This window comes from Psittacula echo (genome assembly GCF_963264785.1).
Source record: "Psittacula echo genome assembly, chromosome: 5".
Lineage (NCBI taxonomy): Eukaryota > Metazoa > Chordata > Aves > Psittaciformes > Psittacidae > Psittacula > Psittacula echo.
In genome coordinates this window covers 67,162,928-67,182,924 of record NC_137739.1, presented here as the reverse complement: position 1 = coordinate 67,182,924, position 19,997 = coordinate 67,162,928, and the positions used below count along the sequence as shown (strand labels likewise).

General features: G+C 45.4%; 1 protein-coding gene across 1 annotated transcript; it reads right to left on the bottom strand.

Annotated features, from left to right (window-relative positions):
* Positions 1-9,837: 9,837 nt before the first annotated feature.
* Positions 9,838-19,993, bottom strand: TNFAIP2 (TNF alpha induced protein 2; the record flags this gene model as incomplete). Its single annotated transcript, XM_080618860.1, has 11 exons — positions 9,838-9,979; positions 10,402-10,523; positions 11,007-11,162; positions 12,034-12,156; positions 13,177-13,300; positions 13,503-13,601; positions 13,691-13,791; positions 14,639-14,764; positions 15,960-16,074; positions 17,262-17,889; positions 19,654-19,993. 11 exons carry the CDS (start codon positions 19,991-19,993, stop codon positions 9,838-9,840), a joined length of 2,076 nt encoding a protein of 691 aa, XP_080474986.1.
* Positions 19,994-19,997: the final 4 nt, after the last annotated feature.

Here is a 19,997-nt window from a genome sequence, read left to right as displayed (position 1 = left end):
CACTCACAGACTGCTGAAACTGTATCTGCAGGGCTGTAGTTCCTGCACCTGACAGAAGGAGAAGGCAAGGTAAGGTTCTTCCTGCTGCTTAGCTAGGTTTTGGCTCTGCTTGAAACTTCACACAGACTGGCTTCTGTGTGCAGCACAGCTGTGGCTGACAGCACCGAAGCTTTGCAGGTTGACAGAGAAATCCTGACTAGAAAATGAAACCTCTGCCTCAGGTTGTGGAAATACCACACCATTTCTTTGCACACTTGGTACTGTATAGTAGGAGGGAAATAATACATTTTCCACTTGTTTTTCTCCAAGGGAATTGAAACTGCTTTAAAAACTGTTAACCACACAGAAACACATGAAAGTCAGATGGTCTGAACCTTGACAACATATCATCTATAACTGGCAGTGCTCGTGTTACCTCTGGGAACGGTTGTCCTGCCTACAGATCAATGGAAAATGAGTACTTGCTTCTAGCTGGTTGCATCACTGCCAAATATAGAGCCACATGTCTTTAGCTGGTCATCATTTGACCTTTAAGACTGTCTCCCTCTGGCTTTCAGTCGCAGCTGTGACATCCCTCCCGTGGCTCTGCCTGTGTCCACACACTTGTCCCCAGTGTACCAGAGAGTCACCAGGCCCTTGCATATCATGCCTGTGGTTAGGGAGAATTTGGGGGAGCTGTGGCACTGCCTTATGGTGCCTCACCCCCAGATTATGGTTTTGCTGTGTCTTTGGACACAGGCCTGTTGGGATAACCCATTGCTACCCAGTCACCTCAAGCTGCAGTTACCCAAGCCAGGTTAAAAGCACAAGCACAGCCAGGTATCCATGATTTGTTCTTCCACCTGAGGACACCATTGCACATGCTCATGAGAGATGTAAATGAAGACATGAAAGACATGCAAGCATCACCACTTGCACTAATGCTTCACCAGAAAGGCTCCCTGCCTCCTCCTGCTCCTGCAGTATGGCTTGTGCCCCTTAGGAGCCCCTGACAAAGGAAGTATTTAAAGAGCTTTGTTCAGAGACCCTCTCTGGGTCCTGTTTACTGGTGCTGGTGCTAGGTCACCCTCTCTTTCCGCAGCACAACCATCCTCCTCTGACACCGACGCCCAGGCAGGTATCACCTTCCTCCTGGGAACTGTTCCTGTTCCCTCCCTATCCAGCAAATAGACAACCACTTGATTACATCAATGGTCGTTTCCCATCCTTACATAGCAGGGGTTTGCCTCCTGCAGCAGTTGTGTGATAATGGCTCTTTGCTGCTGGGAATGGTGACACTGACCCCAACCTCTGGTTGACTTCTCAGCCTGTCCTACAGGAGAACACATCCTTCACCAGACCTCACAGGCTGCCCTAATGACACACAGGTGAAACATTTGAACCAAACAAACATGTAGCTCATCACTGGCTCCCAAGACCAGTCACATCAGCTTCTGGGGGCTGACGCCCACCTTCATCCTTTTGGACATATTCTGCATGCATTTGTCTTTGTATACCAAAGTGTCAGAGTTTAGAGAATCCAGAATTTCAGCACTCCCAATTTGTCAGTCCTGAATACTGGAAGCAGAGGTAAGATTGAAGTTCATAGCATGTTTTCTGGTTATTACATTTTTTTTTATATTATGTGGGAATTGCATGACCAAAGCACTGAGGTTCTTCATGGCTCAAAACCCTGGAGAAGACAGAGAAGTCCTCTGCACATGATCTGTATTTCTTTCATATTATGTCAAAGCTCATATGACATTGTGAACTTGCATGGCCTGGATTTTCTGGTGTTTTCCTTGAGGAGAAAGTTACCAGAAGGAATATTGACCAAAACCCAGACTGGGACTTGTCTAAGTACACACTGTGGCAGAGATTGAGAAGAGGAAGGGGGTTTCACGCATTGGCACAACCAGCTCTTGGGCTCCAGACTTCACAGTTTGAGTTTGCAAACAAAATATCCTGGAGAAATATACTGAATTTCCAGAAAACTGTTCCTTGAAGGGCTGAAACTGGGGAAAAGGCTGGATAGAGGGTGTCTGTAAGAAAAACAGTTGTCGGGGTGGTATCATCTGTGTGGGGGCAGTGTGTGCATGTGTGATGCAGGAGTCTTAGGCTAAGAAATCATATGAGGATCCATTATAAACAACTCCAGGTATCAGCTCTTAAAACCCTGCAGATTTTATTGCCCCCATTTCTGTCTTGAAAGAACCCCTATGAAGATCTTTTTTCTGTGCATAGGGAGAAGTGAAGAGATTGCAGAAATGTGCTCTGTGTTGCTTCTCTTAATGATAATTTGCACATTAAGCATTGCTCCTGTACTACTGAAAGCAGAGATCTGTTTTTCAGGTCAAACTGTATTGAAATGTATGAAAATGGGCAATTAGTATAATTCTGAATTATAAACTGAGGCTCGTGATATAGAGTTGTTCATAAGAAACAGTAGAACCTTACACTGGAAAGAACTTCATAGGTGGATAGAAATAGTGTTATTTTGTACAGAAGCAGGTTTTGCACAGAAATAGTATTACAAGGAGAGATTTGATTTTGCCCCTTGCCAAGAGGGGACATGGAGGGTGAGGTTTTGAGGTAGGTGGAAGAAAGGTGGAACCTTTTCTTTTCTTAACTGTGGTTTCTACCCAAGAAAAGTTGGCTTAAGAGGTTGTTCTGGACGATGGATGAATATGGTCTTTCTTCATGCTGTACGTGCTGATCTGACAAAATGTTCCCCAAGTAAATGCAATCTGAGCTCCTTGAGAGAGGCTTTGTAGAGAAATCAAATCAAACAAAAATAGGAGCTTGGGCAGTTCACGCATTCCACAGTAATACTTTGGTCTTTGTGATATTTTAATGGATCAGAAGAGGATGCTGAGCTGGACAGTTAAGCAAAGACCAACAAAAGACTTTTGAGCACAGCCAGAGGCATGGCAGGTACTTGAAGGCTGGCCTCTCACCTCAGTCTCTTCTTCTGCAGCCTTGTTTCTCCAGGGCACCTTCTACGTTTCTCTTACTGGTACCCAGCAAAGATTGTCTGGGTTAATGCTCCTCCTACCTGTGTGCTTCCTCCAGGAGCAGGTCTAGCCCACCCAGCATATGTTTCTCCCCCTTTTTTTGTGACTCTTATGGGTCTCTTTGCCCTGTGAGTCACAAGGCCAGTCTGTGGGTGCTACCTGCCTCTCTTAAGCTACTCCAAGCCCTGTGGTCCCTTGCAGGTGGCATTGGATGCTCCTTCCAGAGGGGAGGAACACAAGGCACACAGAGCTGTTTCCTGAAAACCACCCATGTCAGGCAGGACAGCCATGACATCCCTGAATGAAGTGTGATCTCTACAGGTGCCATTCCTTTCACACCTGCTTGCTGACCCAGGGACCTTAAGGCCAGTGTGGTCCAGGAGTGTCTGCACAGCTGGGTGGCTGCCAGGATCCTGATGGGTCAAATGCATCTCTTGAGGCATTGAAAATACCTCTGTCACTCCCCCCATGTTAAACAGAGAGAGCAAGTAGCTTCAACCAGCTTTTCTGGGTCTGCACAGTTCAATGCAGATTATGAAGGGGCTGTGTCACAATGGTTAAATTTGGGATTGGGACCTTGACAAAAACAAGGAGTCTGCTGTGCAGAAATGTGAAGATGACGGTTCCTGCCCCACATCTCAGATGGCTGTCACCACTTCTTGTAGCCATAGAGTAGGGTAGAGGGGACTGCAGTGAAACCAAAGAGCAGAAACAGTCATCTGTTACCTAGGACATAGCACTGTTTACTTTATCCTGATATTTTCTCTAATCTGTACCTTTGGTTTAGCTCTCAGACTGCACTGCTCTTGCCTGTGGGACTCAGGGTTTGGCCTTCAGCCCTGGAGATATGACTCCAGTGTTTAGGATAAGGCTCAAAAGCTCTTGAAGATGCCAGGACCAATATTGTTCCATCCGAGAGTTTGTTATAATCTCCTCCCTTTCAGAGCTGATCTCTCCCCATCACAGCCATTCCAACATTAATGAGTACTTTTGAGAGCTCAGCTTTTCTGCTAAATGATAAGTTATCCTCTTTTATTAGTCTGTTAGGAGCATTATTACAGCTCAAGTGCTCTGTTCTATTTGGATGAAAACCACTTAGATAAATAGCAATGAATTCTCTGTCCTCAAATGATGGTCCTTCTGGGTGCTGGCACATGAGATGCTCTGGTGTGTCCCATCCACTGAATAAAGGGTGGGACGGTGTCGTGGTTTAAACCAGTCAGCCATAAATCAGCACACAGTCTCTCTCTCGCTCCCCTCCTTCTTTCCCTCCCCCTGCTCCCAGAGAGGTGGGGAGGAGAATCAAAAAGAATGTAACTCCCACAGGTTGAGATAAGAACAGTCCAGTAACTAAGGTATAACACAAATCACTACTGCTACCACCAATAATGATAATGATAAAGGAAATAACAAGGGAAGAGAATACGACACCTCACGACCCATCGACCAATGCCTCCCCCCACCCAGCAGTGATCCAGCCCTTCTGGGTAACTCTCAGTTACCTCCTGGGCATGACGTGCTGTGGTATGGAATACCTCTTTGGCTAGTTTGGGTCAGGTGTCCTGTCCCTGCTTCCTCCCGGCTTCCCCTCCTCCCTGACAGAGCATGAGACTCACAAAGTCCTTGGTCAGAGTAAACATTTGAGCAGTAACTAAAAACATCGGTGTTATCAGCGCTGTTCCCAGGCTGAAAGTCAAAAACACAGCGCTGCACCAGCTGCTAAGGAGAAAAAATGACTGCTACTGCTGAACCCAGGACAGACGGTTAGGAGAAGGTATCTCAAGGGCACTACTGGTAGTGTTGGGAGGGATCACAAGGCTTGTGTCGAAGGTGAAAGAAGCAATTGAAAACATCTGAAAGAGAACCAAGATGAAAAATGGGTTTGTAGGAAAGCCTCCAAACTGATCAGTTCAAAAGGATTTTGTTTTTAACTTGATTTCTAGAGGAGAAAGCACTGGGTAGCAATGTGAAATGGTGTCCAGCAGGTGTGAACATTCACTTCACAGTCACTTAAAACCTTCATATTTCTTTAAAAAACACAATTGACCTTCCTCCAGTGCACCTGAACAGCCCAATGTGTGCATCTGCTCCATTGCACCTCCTCTGGATTTCCCCTCAGGAGGTGAGGCTGCTGAACTGATGAGTACTTCTCAAAATCCCCTGACATTACCTTCTATCTCTGTTATTGTGGCTTCAGAAGAGCTATTTTGTATTTCCAGGATATCAGTGTGGGTGGAGTGGCTGCATCCTCTTTTAAGTCATTCAGGAAGGCAGTAATTATTCTTATGGGTTTCAGTCTACAGTATGGGAAGGCAAAGCATGATTTTGCCCATGTGACACCCAAGCTTATCGGCCTCTAGCCTGTTACCGAAATATCCTCCCTCTCCAACACTCAGTGGTGCTGACTCCTGCCCATTTGGTCCCCAGCACCAGCTTTTGACCCAAGATGTGCAAAGCAGAGGAACTAATGGGGCAGCATGTGAAACTGGGCTGAGAGACACAGGATCCACAGCCTGTGTGCCCTAATTACCCTAGGGGAGGGGGCTTTGCCATTCCTACTCAGTGCAGGTGGACCTTTCATTTGGGATGCTCCATGCATTGCTCTCATGGTCTCTTCCCACTGGATTGGAGTTTCCATGTTTTCTCCTATTAAAGTTCATAGCAGCCAAACTAAACACAAGATTTGCAAATGGAGGTCAGCACTTTGCTCTCACACTCTTTGTACATACTCCTTCTGCTTTACATTAACTAGTAGGTGAGTGGCTGTGTCACCTTGCCTCATGTTCATGTCACTGTGCATGTCAGTGAAGCCAGGACTATCCACCCAGAGGTGTGGGCTGAATTTGGAAAGCCCCGATTGCCAAAGCACTTTTGTCTAGTGTGTCTTTCTTAGCATCAGCACATCAGTAAATCCTATGGCCTTTAGTCCAGTGCTGTCACCTCTCAGAGGATCCTGGTGAGAAGACCCTGCCTCAAATAGGAGGAATTGCAGGCGTTCTGGTTTCTTAATGCTTCATTTCTGGGTCTGCAGACCCCAGAGCTTCTCAGCAGGCTCTATCAGAAGGTTTCTGCTGTTTAAAATCATGCTCACGCCTCAGAGGAGCTCAGGAACTCTCTGGCTGGTTTTGGCTTTCCCTGTAGCAAGGGCAGAGGTTCCCCAGGTGTCTCAGGGAACTTGGTGTGCAGCAGATGGCTCCTTCAGGAGCTGAGGAGGTGAGTAATGCCTCGGTCCACCCTCTGGTACGCTGTGGTCTGTGTCCCTGTGTCTTTTGCACTGTCAGCTGCGAGTATTCTGCCAACTGATGGAAGTGCCTGGTGGGATGGATGGGTATGGAGCCCGGAGTATGTGTGCATGCATGCAAGAGCTAGGTTTGTGTTCAGTGCAGTGGCTGTTGCAGGCTGATGGCCTGCTGGCACTGACGGCAGGTGAGAGGAAGAGCTGGAAATGCCGCAGCAACTGTGGCCAGCTTGGTTAGTTGTTTATAAAGCTGAATTTATTTTTTCATCTTGCCTATCTTCCCTGCCTCCAGGGAGAGGCAGACGTCAGCATCAGCATCAGCAGAGGTAAAGAACATCCAGACACAGTGAGCTCAGGGAATTGGATATAGTAAGTTTACAGGAGTGCTATTTATCAGTGTTAATTTAACGCTGTGTCATGGTTTAACCACAGCTGGCAACTAAGTATCACACAGCTTCTTGCTCACTCTTCCCATGTCATGGGATGGGCAAGAATCAGAAAAAAGTAAAACCTATGGTTTGAGATAAGAACAGTTTAATAATTGAAATAAAGTACAATATAATAATGACAACAATAATAATAGTAGGAAAAACAGAGAGAGAGATAAAACCCAATAAACACAAGTGGTGCACAATACAAGTGCTCACCTTCCACTGACTGATACCCAGCCTGACTCAAGAAGAGATAGGTGGCTCCTGGCCAATCCCTCCAGTTTATATAGTGCACATGATGTGCTGTGGTATGAAATACCCCTTTGGTTAGCTTGGGTCAGACACCCATCCTGTCTCTGCTTCCTCCCAGCTTTCCATGCCCCTGCTCACTGGCAGAGCATGGGAAGGTGAAAAGTCCTTGACTTAGGGTAAGCACTACCTAGCAACAACTGGAGTATCAGTGTCTTATCAGCATTGTTCTCATCTTGAATCCAAAGCACAGCTCTGCACAAGAGACTAAGATTAACTCTACCCCAGCTGAAACTGTGACACACTGTTATTAGAACAGAGCTGTGAAAACTTTTGAAAGTACCTGGCTATGTGTAATATGTCAAATATAAATAAATGCCATTGTAAATGTTGAGTCATACAAGAAGCTAAATAAGTCAGTTTCCTGGGCTCGTTAGAGCTGAAGGCTGGGAGTTTATAGCAGGATGGAGAGAATTGCACAATGCAGTTCCATATGGCTTATGAAATTTGTATGAAAACCACTTCCTCCTACCCATCCTAATTATGATATATAAATCGATACACTATTTTCCTTAGAGCACTTACTTAGTTGGAATCTTTTTTATTTAAAGACAAGTGCAATCACTTGTATGATGCATTTCTGTAGGCCTTTAACAGATCAAAACAGGATTATTTATAGCAGTAAAATGACCTTTCACTAATTGGGAAAGAAAATGTTCCACAACAGGTGACAGTTTCATGAGTGCTCAGCACTGTCTGAATTCAGTTCGGCATTTGCCTTCAACTTGTAGCTGGGATAAGTATTTAAATGGTGTGCATAAGTTTCTAAATTATGTGTACATATGAGTTTTGTGTGAACGTAAGTGTGCTGATGGGGGGAGACAGTGTCTATGGTACCCATGGCCAGGAAGCCGGCTGAAAGCAAAGCACTGTTTTTTACCCAGGGTACAGTTTTGCCACATAACCTGTCAGCAGAGGACTCCTCCTGTTGTGCACCACCAGCCACTGCCGGTGAGCAGCCTGGAGTGCTCAGCACCCACCTCACAGGGGTAGCAGCAATAACACAGGGTTATTGGCAACTGCCAGGAGCATAAAATGAGACCAGGAGGACCAGCTGGGGCCAAATTCTGTCAGGCTGCATCCCCTAAAGGCTTGTATGAACAGGATGAGACAACAGAGATGGAGGAAGGGGGATGCCAGAGCAGTAAGGATGAGATGCATGTCAAATACATTGCTTTTTATTATTCAACATTGAGACTGTGGTAGTGCTTAGAGGCTGATGGTTTGGACTTTGTTGTACCAGGTACCATAACCACTATGCACATGGCAGTCTTGCTCCAGGCAGTGGGGAAAGCCAGGCTATGAGACCCAACACAGCACAGAGGGTGCCTCTGCTTTTCCAGCTTGTCTGTAGCCCAGCAAAACCCTCCTCACACCTGGAACCAGCGAGTGACATTCACCAGAGCAGGCTGGGAGTACAGGGAGAATTGGTCCGGACTACATATGGCAGTGCAGGAAACAACAGCCAGAGACAGAATAAATGAGTCACTTTTCTAGCATATTTGAATACTCTTTAAATATAAATATTGCAAATGAGTATCTTCGAGAAAAAAATAAAATTGGATGCAAAAATACACCAATGGTACACTACATACGCATATAAATAGATTACATGGCTTGCACAGTCATTATATGTCTTCCTTCTGGACCGACTTTTTACAGAGTGCTTCAGAAGTTGAAATAGAGAAAAAACAGAAGGGAAAGGTCATCAACTAAACACATTGTTGTTTTGGCAAGTGATTCACCTCCCAGAAAACTGCGCTGTAAAAACAAAACATAGCTTCACAACAGACCCATTTGTGTTTTCACATCGTATCTACCTCACAGCACAATGGGAAAGAGCGAGCAGGGAAACAGTGATGCATATGGGATGCTCAGTACGTTTTAATGGCATTTGAGACGAGTTCCTCCACCCATTCAAAGCCTATGATGTTCATGGGGTCTGAGAAAGTCTTCTTCTTGATAAGGAGGGCTTAAGTAGTAGTATTCCAAAGTGCTTTACTAGATGCTGGGGCTTAACCCACATGATTCATTGCAACAGGCAGCTTGCTCCCAATCCTCTGCTAGTAGGGAATCACTCCAGTACAGATGCAGTGGATGGGGTCATTATAGATGGGCTGGTGGCTGCCAGGGGGTCGGGGACTCCTACCAATCACAAAGGTGAAGCAAACATACTCCAGCTTGGAAGCTCCAATACCCCTGGGCAGTGGGGCAGAGTGTGCAGCTGGGGCCACTCCGAACCACAGGTCTGGAGGTCTGAGGTCCTACAGCACAATGGGACAGCAGGAATCCTGCTGTGGCTGAGCAACAGCACCTGACTTGAAACCTGGTGCCTGATGGGACATCACCCTAACGCAGCTGCCCCTGCCCCTCTCAGAGGAAGGCAGATGGGGTACAAGCATGCTCACATGGGACTTCTCCAACATCTCTAAATTTGGCTTCTGTTTCTGTTTCCCTCTGTTCCCTTCAAATATAAAAAGCTACACAGAAGGTGCCTGCTCGATCTGGGTTAGCTGGGGAGCCAGCAACATGGCCTTCACAGACCCTGTGAGGTAGACAGAGGTCCGATCACCAGAGCAGTGTCCAGACAGAGAACATGGTTGCACCAAGGAGTCCTTGGGGGAGTCCATGACTGGTGCAAGGGGCAGCCCTGGTCCTTGTGGGCATTGCTTCTCCTGCGGGTGCATCCTCCTCTGGGCCCTGCATGGGGATGGTGATTCCCATGCAAGTGCTGAGCAGCAGATAAGGACATGGCACTTTCTGTAGGAAAAGGCGGCAGTGTGCCCTGTGCATTGCTCCAGGGAACGGTCTCCATCCCTAGCTCAGCCAACAGTCCAGCACAAGGGGTGCCAAAGAGTGCCTTGCTCTAGGACACGCTTATGTCGGAGAAGAGAGGGGCCTTGGGCAGCTGGGATGCCGTGCTGTCTGCCAAGTAGCCCAGGATGCTTTTGAGTTCACTGCGAGACAAGTTGGCTTTGATGTACAGGAACGCTTCCAGGTGCCTTTTGCTGTGGAAGAGAAACAGGCAGGTGTTATCTCCTCCTGCAGATCTTTGCATGATGGGACCCTTGCACCAGGATGTGGCCCCCATCCCACCCCACATTGGGTGCTAAGATCCCTGATGGATGCCAGCTCAGCATCTGGCAGTCCTACATGGGACACAGCACTGTACAGAGAGTTTGGGGTGGGGCAGGGAATCTCCAAGGCAAAGCACAAAATCAGGCCAGAATTTGGAATATTTAAATTGGCTTCTTAAAATGGATTATTTTGCTGTCTGATGGCACTGGGATTGCCACAGCCTGGCAGGCAGTCCCCACCCACTTTTATGGACTCAGGCTATATGAACCTCACTTATACTCATATTCCACTGTTTCCCAGCTCAACTAAAATTCCACCAGTGTGCTTGCAAATCTGTTCCAGTGTCTCTTACCGGATATCTGGGTACGTGGTGGCGAGTGTTGCAACTTCAATTTTAATAGCACCTAAATCCTGAAGTCGGATTATTTCAGCCAGTTTGGGGAGCACTGAATTCAGCCACGTGGCTTGAGACCCCTGCCAGAAGAGAAAGAGGTCAATAGGGCACCGTGGAGGCACAAACCTCCACCCAGCCTAGGAGCTGGCTTCTGAAGCTGTTTCCTGGGGTCTGTTCCAGCCCCTGTCAGACCTAAAAGCAGTAGAATGAGGAATTTCAAGGGTGAGGGGGAAGAGTCAAAACCCAGATCCTATGCAAGCTGTACTGAAACCAGAGATTAGCTAAATCATCTGACCCTATTATAATATAAACCTTTGAAAGGAAACCACTGTCTATGGGACAAAGGAGGATGAAATCACAGCTCTCCATCTGGGGAGGGGCAGGATGGTGGCAGGGGAGCCTTCCTGCCCGCAGGCACTTGGACACCTCTTTCTGCCTTCCAGGAAACTAAGATGATTTGGAAAGGTTAACAAGAAGCCCCAGAAAATTTGTATTCCTGTTTTTCAGTGTATTTGTGTATTTGTGTGTATTTGTGCCATTGTGTTCACAGTCCGCTTACGTACATTGCTGGTGCAGAAGGCTTCCAGGTCAGCAGCATTCTTGGAGATGTGTTGGGCCAAGTTTTGCTGTTGTGCTGCGCCTTTCAGGCTGACTTTCCTCTTCAGCAACCTCACAATGTATGCTTTAACTAAGTGGGCATGGACCTTCTCGATGATAGCCTGTTGAGAAGGAGAAGGGGGATCATCCATCTACTTTTGCTTGTGGAAAAACAGTGCGGATGGAGGACAGAAATGTTTCGGGTGCTGTAAGACTTGCCCCACCAAAATGCCTGCCTCATGGAATCCTGCTGGTTGCCAACCTCCCCATTACTGGTATGCAACATCCTAGATGCCGAGAATTTCTTTGTACTCAAACTAATGAAGTGTGGGAATTTCCAAATCTTGCTTCCTTCTGGGAAGCGTTTAAAGCATAGAAGAGATTTTCATGTGTTGGAGAAATAACAGTACACCAGAGAAACAGGAATTCATGCTGCTCCTCCTGTTCCTTTCTCTAATACACAAAACATCATAATTTTGTTTCAGCTACTAAAAAGACAAAGGCAGGAAATTGAAGAGTTTTTTTATATGGTGATGTTTCATATATACTCCAGTACCACTGAAGAGGTGGTTGTGAATCAGTTAGGTGGGATTTTTCCCAGTTGTATCCATCTTCTCCAGTCTTTAGGGCAATCAAAGGAGCCACAAGACAGAACCATGCAATTGCATCTGTGTTTCAATATGGATAACCAAACCCATACATAAATAAAGCTGTATTTCGGGTGGTCCCTAAAGCACTTTCTCTACAGCAGGGGTGGTTTTCTCTGCAAGCAGCACAGCAGAGCTATAGGAGTCTGCCTCTGTTGAAGAGTAAGATTGATATGGCTAATCTAGATAAACTTCATGCTGATGTGAATCTTGCCTGAGAGGGCTCTCTGATGCCAGGCCAGTTCATCACCTAATGTGGGTCAAGGCAATTTGAGTCCTAGAAAATCAGAGCTGAATACGCAACCTCAGCATCCCAGAATCCCTCCAATATTTCTCTTGGACTTACGTGGTAGAAAGGGTCCTTTAGGGTCTTGAAGTCTGAAATATGTTTATTGGTGGTTTTAATGATCTCGTTCATAATTTCATTGCTGGAGTCCCACTTATTTTCTGTAAACTTCTTATAAATTGGCTGAAAAGAAGAAAATCTACTTAGTTCCCTCAAAACAAATTCTATGCACGTGTATATTTAACATTTCTATATGTACAATATCCTACACAGTGACAGTTTAGTGTGCAGTCCTGTGCAGGGATGTGTGTGACGATGACCTATGGGGGCAGGGGAAGAGGGGGCTGTATTGGGTTTGTGCCTCTTTCTTTGTTCTTCATGATGAAAATGACTGAGAGCTTGAAAGGCTCATTTTGAAGATGCTTTGTTTTTCCCCCACATTTTCCATGTTTTGTGCACACTATCTTGCCTGATTAGAGAATTATGGAACTGTCATGAAAAAAAAAAAAAAAAAAAAAGGAAAGAATCATTATGAGGTGTTTCCAATCACAATTTTTCTTGGACACAGTAAATAAATATAAAAATGATAAAAAAAGCACCACTGCTTTGTCATGCCTTCCAAAAGGCCCTACAGAAAAAGCAGGAGGGATTGTGGCTGAACGTTCCTGACTCCTACGCCTTCCCCTCCACCACACTTGCTTAACTTAGAAAGCTTGTGTTATATCCAAAAAACAGAAAAGAAAAAAGAAAGAATTTTTTTTTTCTTTCAAAAAGAAAGAAACTGGAAGTGCCTTTCAGGGCATCTTTATGAAGAAGCCAAAAGCTGCCTAATTGCAGTTCATGTCATTTGTGATTGCTTCTGACAGATTGCAAAGTAAACACATGCAGGTTGAGACTCTCCCTCCTGCAGCAGTTATCTGAGTCATGACCAGCATGTTTTACGTTGGTCTGTACTGTCACCCTTATGTAGCTGTGCCTGTTTTGCCTGCAGGCTTGAGGACCAGCTCAAGAAGTGAGTCTGAGTTTTCTGGCAGCAATGTGAGTTAGGACTGATGCTGAGAGGTGATCTGGTCCTGAGCCCTTCTGAACTTTTCTGCATTTGAATCAGAGATTTGGGCAACTGATAGCATAGCAGAAGAACATGTCTAAAATCAGCACAGGTTGAGCCATGGGGCAGCAAGGTATGGGGCATGGATAAGGTACCTTCAGCTGGACAAACAGCTGCTGAAGCAGCATGTCAAAGCCGCTGTTTTCAATGTCACTGAGCGTGCTGAGGATACTGGCTCTATTGTCATCCTTTTCTGACACATTTTTCTCTGTGTAGTCTCTGCAAGGAAATATCAGCAAGGTCAGAATAATCTGTCCTCAAAAGAGAGAGAGAGAGAGAGAAATTCAGAGGTATCCAAACCTTCCTCTACAGGCAGACAGATGTTCCTCTGCCCACCCTGGAGTACCTCCCCTCTATCACACTATCTGTTGGACAGGAGAATAAGGAGGAAGGAGCAAAGCTTTTTCTTTTGGATCCTTACCTAAAATTCCAGCAGTTGTTAACACTTGCAATCAGTATAGGCTTGTAGTATCTGTGCTTCTTGCTTTTCTCCTTAAAATCTTCAAAAGCATCCTTGTAGCTGGAGGGGAGATGGGAAAGGGAGAAGCAGATGAGTGTGTACCCTGGGTGGCTCTGCCAGCCCCGCTGCCCTACACTGCCTTACCGCACCTTTTCAGGAAGGCAGGCAGCTCCTTCCACAGGCGATGCGACAGCTCCTCTCCCACTGTCGTGCTGATGTCCTTGGCTCGCTTCTGGCCACTGTAGATACTCTAACAAAGAAAAGAGATCAATTTTAAATGCTGTCTGCTCCAAAAAGGCCAGGTTCACTGGTTAAAAAGGCATAGATCCTTAACTGCGGTAACTGCACCCCGCTGTCCTGCACCCCCCTGCAACTGAGCCAAGGACCATGCAGAGCAGCTATACTTCTATAACTATTTGGTTAGCTCAAGCCAATTTTGAACCCCATTTTCAGATTGGGAGAGAGATGAAGAAGAAAGATGCACTAAAGAAAGTCTATAAAGTAGCTGAGAAAGTGGGGAAAGTGACACTTGGGGGTTTTGCCTTTTTTTTTTTTTTTCCCCAAATGTCATATCATTGCATTAAAAAAAACAATTTAAGCACAACCACCTCAAAATATGAAATGTTTATTTAAAAAAAATAAACTCCACTAATCTTCTGCAGCCAGAGGAGAGTGCTGGGTGTGGGGAAAGGGCAAGAACACTTGGAGCAGCTGTGCCAGTGGCAGTCTCCCTGGGAGCATGCAGGGCAACAGCATCTGTCTACTTCCTCACTTGGCTAAACCTGGCTCTTGTTTCTCTGCTGCTACATTACCCAGTGCCTAATGGCTTGGCATCTTCTGGCGGTGCAGAAGAGACTGCACAGGAAGAAATGAAGGCAGATCTCCTGCTCATTTTGCTTATACAGGAGTTTGTCTCCAGCATGTGGTGGACCAGGAGCATGCCAGACCATGGGCTTGGGCTGCCCTGTACCACCCACCTCTACTACTGCCCTACACATGTGACTTGGCCTTTTGCTTTCTGGCATTGACACGGCTGTTCTCAAATCCTAAATACGTGCAGGATGAAACTGTTTATTTCTAATATATATCTGTATTACCTGGATAACAAATATTCCTAGCAGTTCACTCTGAAAATGCCCGTTAAATTTCTCTGGTTCTTCTTCTTCTTTCCATCTTTGGATTTCTTTATCTAAACATCTGCTCAGCAAATTTTTGATAGTAGCCTTTAGGGAAGGAAAAACAACAGCATTCACCACAAAGTAGATGTAGCAGCTCCTGCCTTATGCAGGTTTTACTTGTCCATCCACTATTTGTCTGGCTGAGCATACTTTTTTCGCAATCCTGAATGAGAAATAAAGGCTCCTTGTTGCATGACGCCTTACCGACCACTTCACGTCAGCAAGGACAACCCCATCACAATACCCACCTATGCAACAGTGATTTGAGTATTTCAGGGTAGAAATGTGGGTCAAGATGTACACCCCTGCCTGCCACATCAGTAATGATCTGGAGGGCAGGGGAAGGGAGCTGTGGGTTGGAAGGTTGCAAGGCAGGTATGCGTGCCAGAGCCCAAATTCCCGCAGCCATGCGTTGCCTGTGTGTCACACTCAGTGCTATCTGCAGACCTGATTTTGTAATGCTTTTTCATGAGCAGTTCTGACGTCTTGTGAGTGCTGGAGAGTGAAACAAAATGTTCTCAGATTTTCTCAGCTCTGACCCCTCTTGTGTACACACAGCATGGCTTTGGAAATTATCTGTATGGTTGCTGGCATATATTTCTGATCTCCAAGTTTGTTCATGTGCTTTGTAGCCCTCACATCCACCTCTCCCATATGCAAACCATCACTGGCTACAGCTAAACCTGGAACTTATCTTTTCATTTTCTGGGAAGTCCAGCCCAAAATAACAAAAGCACTAAGCTATGGGAATACTGTGAAAGTTGCTTCTTGTTTCCATTAATGCAAGAGTGATCCAAAAAGCAAAGCAACTCTTATTTTCTGCAGACCAGGCCACCCCCCATCAAAGAAACAGATTTTTCAAAACCAGACCTGCATTCATCAGCTGAATCCTGAATTCATCAGCTGCAAGAGGGAGCATAAATCCCTCTGGGAATTTAACAGACAATGGGAAAGTTACCCACAAAGATTTGTTGTGTTTCCCCCCAGTTTCCTACCACAAGGTTTGCAAGAACAGAGCAGTTCTTTTCTGATGGCTGCCAGGGCTAAGCAGAAGTCTGCTCTGCAAGTCCCATCTTCAAAAGCTGTCCAGACCCCCAAAAAGAAACAAAAGCATTCTTGCTTTTGCTTCTTCTCTCTGGAAGAGTGTATGGCCCACAGGTGAGGAATGTGCGTGCAGGACAAGTCAGAGCTCATCTGAGGAGGAAGCTAAGGGAAGGGGAGGGACTGAACAGATTCTCACCTCTTCTCTGTCAAGGTATTTCTTTTCAAGCTCTTTGCTCAGACTTGATGGTAAGAGGCTTCCAAGCTGAACTTTTTCCAACTCCTCGGCTAAAACATGATCTTTTCTCATATCTCTGGAATGAAAAAGCCAAACAATCACATTTTCCAAGGGCAGTGTAATTCAAGACAGCTGTTGATGCAAATCACTAACACTTTTTGAGGCTATCAGTGTAAAAACAGATGGAAATGTACATTGTCCTTAGTCCAGGCAGAGCTCAGAAGAGCTGAATCTGTGCCAGGGGTGGGACCTTGAGTAACCCTGGGGAACAGTCATGTTCTGCCCAGCTCCTGAGCACCAGCTGCTGCACATTGGTGGGGATGGGGGACCCGAAGCAAGCTGGCTGTGGAGAGAGGTGGTCTCTCAGCAAATGCCTCTGGGAACACCATGCAAGGCAGCTGCTGCCCAAGCCAGCACTGTTCCCAGCGCTGGGCTGTGCTGCTAGGGCTCAGCCCTACTCCTCACTGCCACTGATTTCCAAACACACACTGGTTCAGGCCTGAGTATCTTGACCTAGAGCACACTACTGGCTCTGGAAAACTTCCAGGATCAACACTAACTCATTATATTCCATCCGTGAAACATAAGAAGAAAAGTGGAGGTGAAGGTTGAATGGCTTTAGAACAGCAGAAGAAACATTCCTGATGTATTTACTGTTTGTCACCTAAGAATGAGAGCCCTCAATTCTCCATACAGTACTATAAGCCACAACAAGGAATATTTTCAGTTTGATAGCTGACAGGGATTGTGAGGATGAAGGGCGACCCTTGGCTGAAGACATCCTCTCACAGAGGTACACTCTTTGGTCTCCATAGACAGTAGGTAACATTTAAGCAACATCCTCCATGCCCAGGATAACTGGATCTCAGGTTGTTCAGTTTATTGGCTGCCCTCTGGTCCAGAGGACCGAAATTTCCAAATTTTCCGAGAACGAGTTCAGGTCTGCAGCAGAAATAGAGCTCAGGGCAACAAATCTGCCCAATTTACCCAACAAATGAAGCCCTAAACATCTGTGTGTCTGTCTGTTTCCCAGAGGCCCGACTGGTGAGGTCAGCCCTTAGTTTACAGACTAGCAGCCTTGAGTGTGTCCCTTCTGGCTGTCCTGGCCAGCTAGTGTATATCAGCACAACAGCTCTAAAACTTAGTCAGGTGCCAGATTGCATTGCAGTGATACCAGTTCATAAATCAAGAAAATGCCTGGTTTTGCAGCCAGTGAACCTGCGTTGATCACCAAGGATAAGCATGTGTAAAAGCTTTACTTACTTTGGATAAAAATTGTGCACCCATGACAGGAGAAGATAAACATCCTTGTCTTCCAGATGAGACTCAGCACTTTTTTTTGTCTGGGAGGCAAAATAGTTGTGGTAGAGTTCTGCATATATGCTGAACACATTAAACTCAGGAGGATAAAGCTGTTTAATGTACTTCACAACCACTATCAAATCTTCTTTCATTGTCTTTCCCATATGCAGGAGATTCTGGCCAACTGCAGAGAGGTTCTCAGTTCTAGGAGTATGGCTTGTGTCTTTCATTCGAGTCTCTACTGACTCCTTTACTGCAGCCATCCAAAGCTCTTTCCATTTTCTAGGTCTAAATGGCATGTTTTGGTCAGGTGGGTTCTCTGATGTGTAGTTCTGATCTTCTTTCTCCTGCTCTTTCAGTGCCTCTACTGCCTGCTGCAGCAGTTCTGGGTTTGTTTTTGCTAGCAGTATGGAGTCTTTCAAGATGCTGAAGACTTTGTAATTCAGAACTTCATAGATGGACTCGACATCTTGCTGGCTGGTGCTCAGTCCCTCCTCACTTTTGCTAGACAGGCTCTTCTGCAGGACAATCAGATGCTGAGTGGCTTCGCAAAACTTCTGCTCTTCAAGGAGATCCATGATTTTTTTGACTGGTGAAAAAAGAACAGCCTTTCTTTACCCAATAGTGAAGATCTACACTTCTGCTTTATAAAAAAAAATGGCTCTGGAATGCTTTTTAAAAAAAAAATATTATATTTCTCTAACACTGGATCTTAGGCTCCTTCACCAGATAGAAAACCTTTCCGGTTATTTAAAGATGAGGTTTGTTTCTAGATTGCCTCTAACTGGGGCAATGGAAATTTGAATACCCATCACTAGTGTGTTACATATGGAAAGCTATACATGAGCTACCTATAACTGTTCCCAAAATTTAGATTTGTGAAGTTCTATTTATTTATTTATTTGTTTTCACCTTTCCCATTAATATGATCTCCAGTCAGAAGCATGGCTTTAGAAAAAATGTAGATGGCAAGATGTAGCTAAATGAGATGTGCTAGAGGAAATATCACATGGGTTTTCCAGAAATAGGCTGGCAAAATCTGACCTGCGACATGTTTTTGGAGGATGCATTTAGTGGGCGATATAAATACAATTGAACTATCTTATCTGAGCTGCAGCCTCTCAATACCGGGCAATCTGAGAAGTTATTAGTTAAACTGGAGAAGTTATATCCCAAAATAAGTTTTGTTGGGTGTGGAAGGTTTTTATGAAGAACTCTGGGTGGAGAAAGCTTATTTTATTCATGAAACTCATCTTACTTCATATTCTCCTCAGAGACTGTGGCACAAAATCTGAGAATGCCTTACTTGCATCTGTTAATTACACAAAGTTCAGAGACATCATTGAAACTGAGGGCTTAGTATTATATAGTTCCTGTATTATACAGGAACAGCAAGATAACTTGAATAGTAAGTGGGCTGAAATTTAATAGCACAAAGTATAAGATACAAATTCAATAGAACAAAAGGTACTTGGCAACAAATAGGATTTTTGCTGAAAGCTGGATGTGAATCATCTTGAGATGGAGGAAGAAGAGAGATGCCTGGAGAATTAGTAAATCATTATTGAGAGATGATGGTGAAAATGTCATATATGACCCCAGGATGTGTACAGTGAGGAACGTCCAGCTGAGACAGGAAAACGGTTACATATTGTACCAGGCAGTGGTGGTATCTCATCTGGAATATTTTTCTGCAATTCCGGTTGCTTTATTTCAAAAAAGACTTTGGGAATGGGGCAGTGCAGCAGTAAGAAGAAAGGCACAAAGAGCCTGTTTTCAGTAGACTTGGTTCTTTAGTTGAGCAAATTCAAGGTACAGCTCATTAAGTTTATGAACCAGGTAATGACCTATGTCATCTGAGGTGGTAGGTGAGCCTTGAGAGTGCCAAGGGGCACTTTCCTCTCCAGTTCTGGGTTTCTCTGAGCAGGTATTGTGACTGAAGTAACTGCATGTTCATGTATCAGCCCTGAGAAAGACCTATGCGTGCTGCTCACTGCTGCTTTGGGGAAAAAGGAGATTTCACAGGGTGGTGCTTTCATGGAGGAACAGAGCAGAGAGGTATGTTCTGGTTTATTGCCCACCCGCAGATCTCTGTGCCACCATGAGAGGTAGAAATAAGTTCTGTTTTGGACAGAAACCACACAAACTGGCAGTTCCTCAAGGAGTATGCCTTGGTAGCAAAAACTAGGACCTGAGGTCTCCCTCAGCCCATGTTTCCCAAGGCTCCTTGGCCAAGTCACTTCAATCTGTTGGTGCCCTTGTTTTTCAAGGGGACAATTTTCCACCTTGTGTAGTCCCTGTATAAGTAACTATAGCCTATGAGGTGGTGTAAGGAAGATGGAGGAGCACTTACCACTGGGTGTCTTGATCTTTTTAATTTTCTTAAATGCATTTGTAAAGATTTCCTTTATTCCTTTCTTCCCCTTTTCAGGACTGTCGCCAGCAGAGGTGCAGCTCCCATTGCTTGCAATGGAAGATGCACGTGAGGCTCTGTAGGCTCCCTCTGGCTTTTCGCTCATCTTCTCCTGGTCCCTGGACCAGATCTCGTCTCCAGAAGGTTCAGGACAGGCAGGGATTTGCTTAGCTACTGATGTTGAAGGGTTTTCAAGCTGCTTGTTTGCACCAATGCAACCCTCTGATCCATTGCACATTCCAATGGGACCATTTTGGAAAAAAGGTAACATTTTCATCATTTTC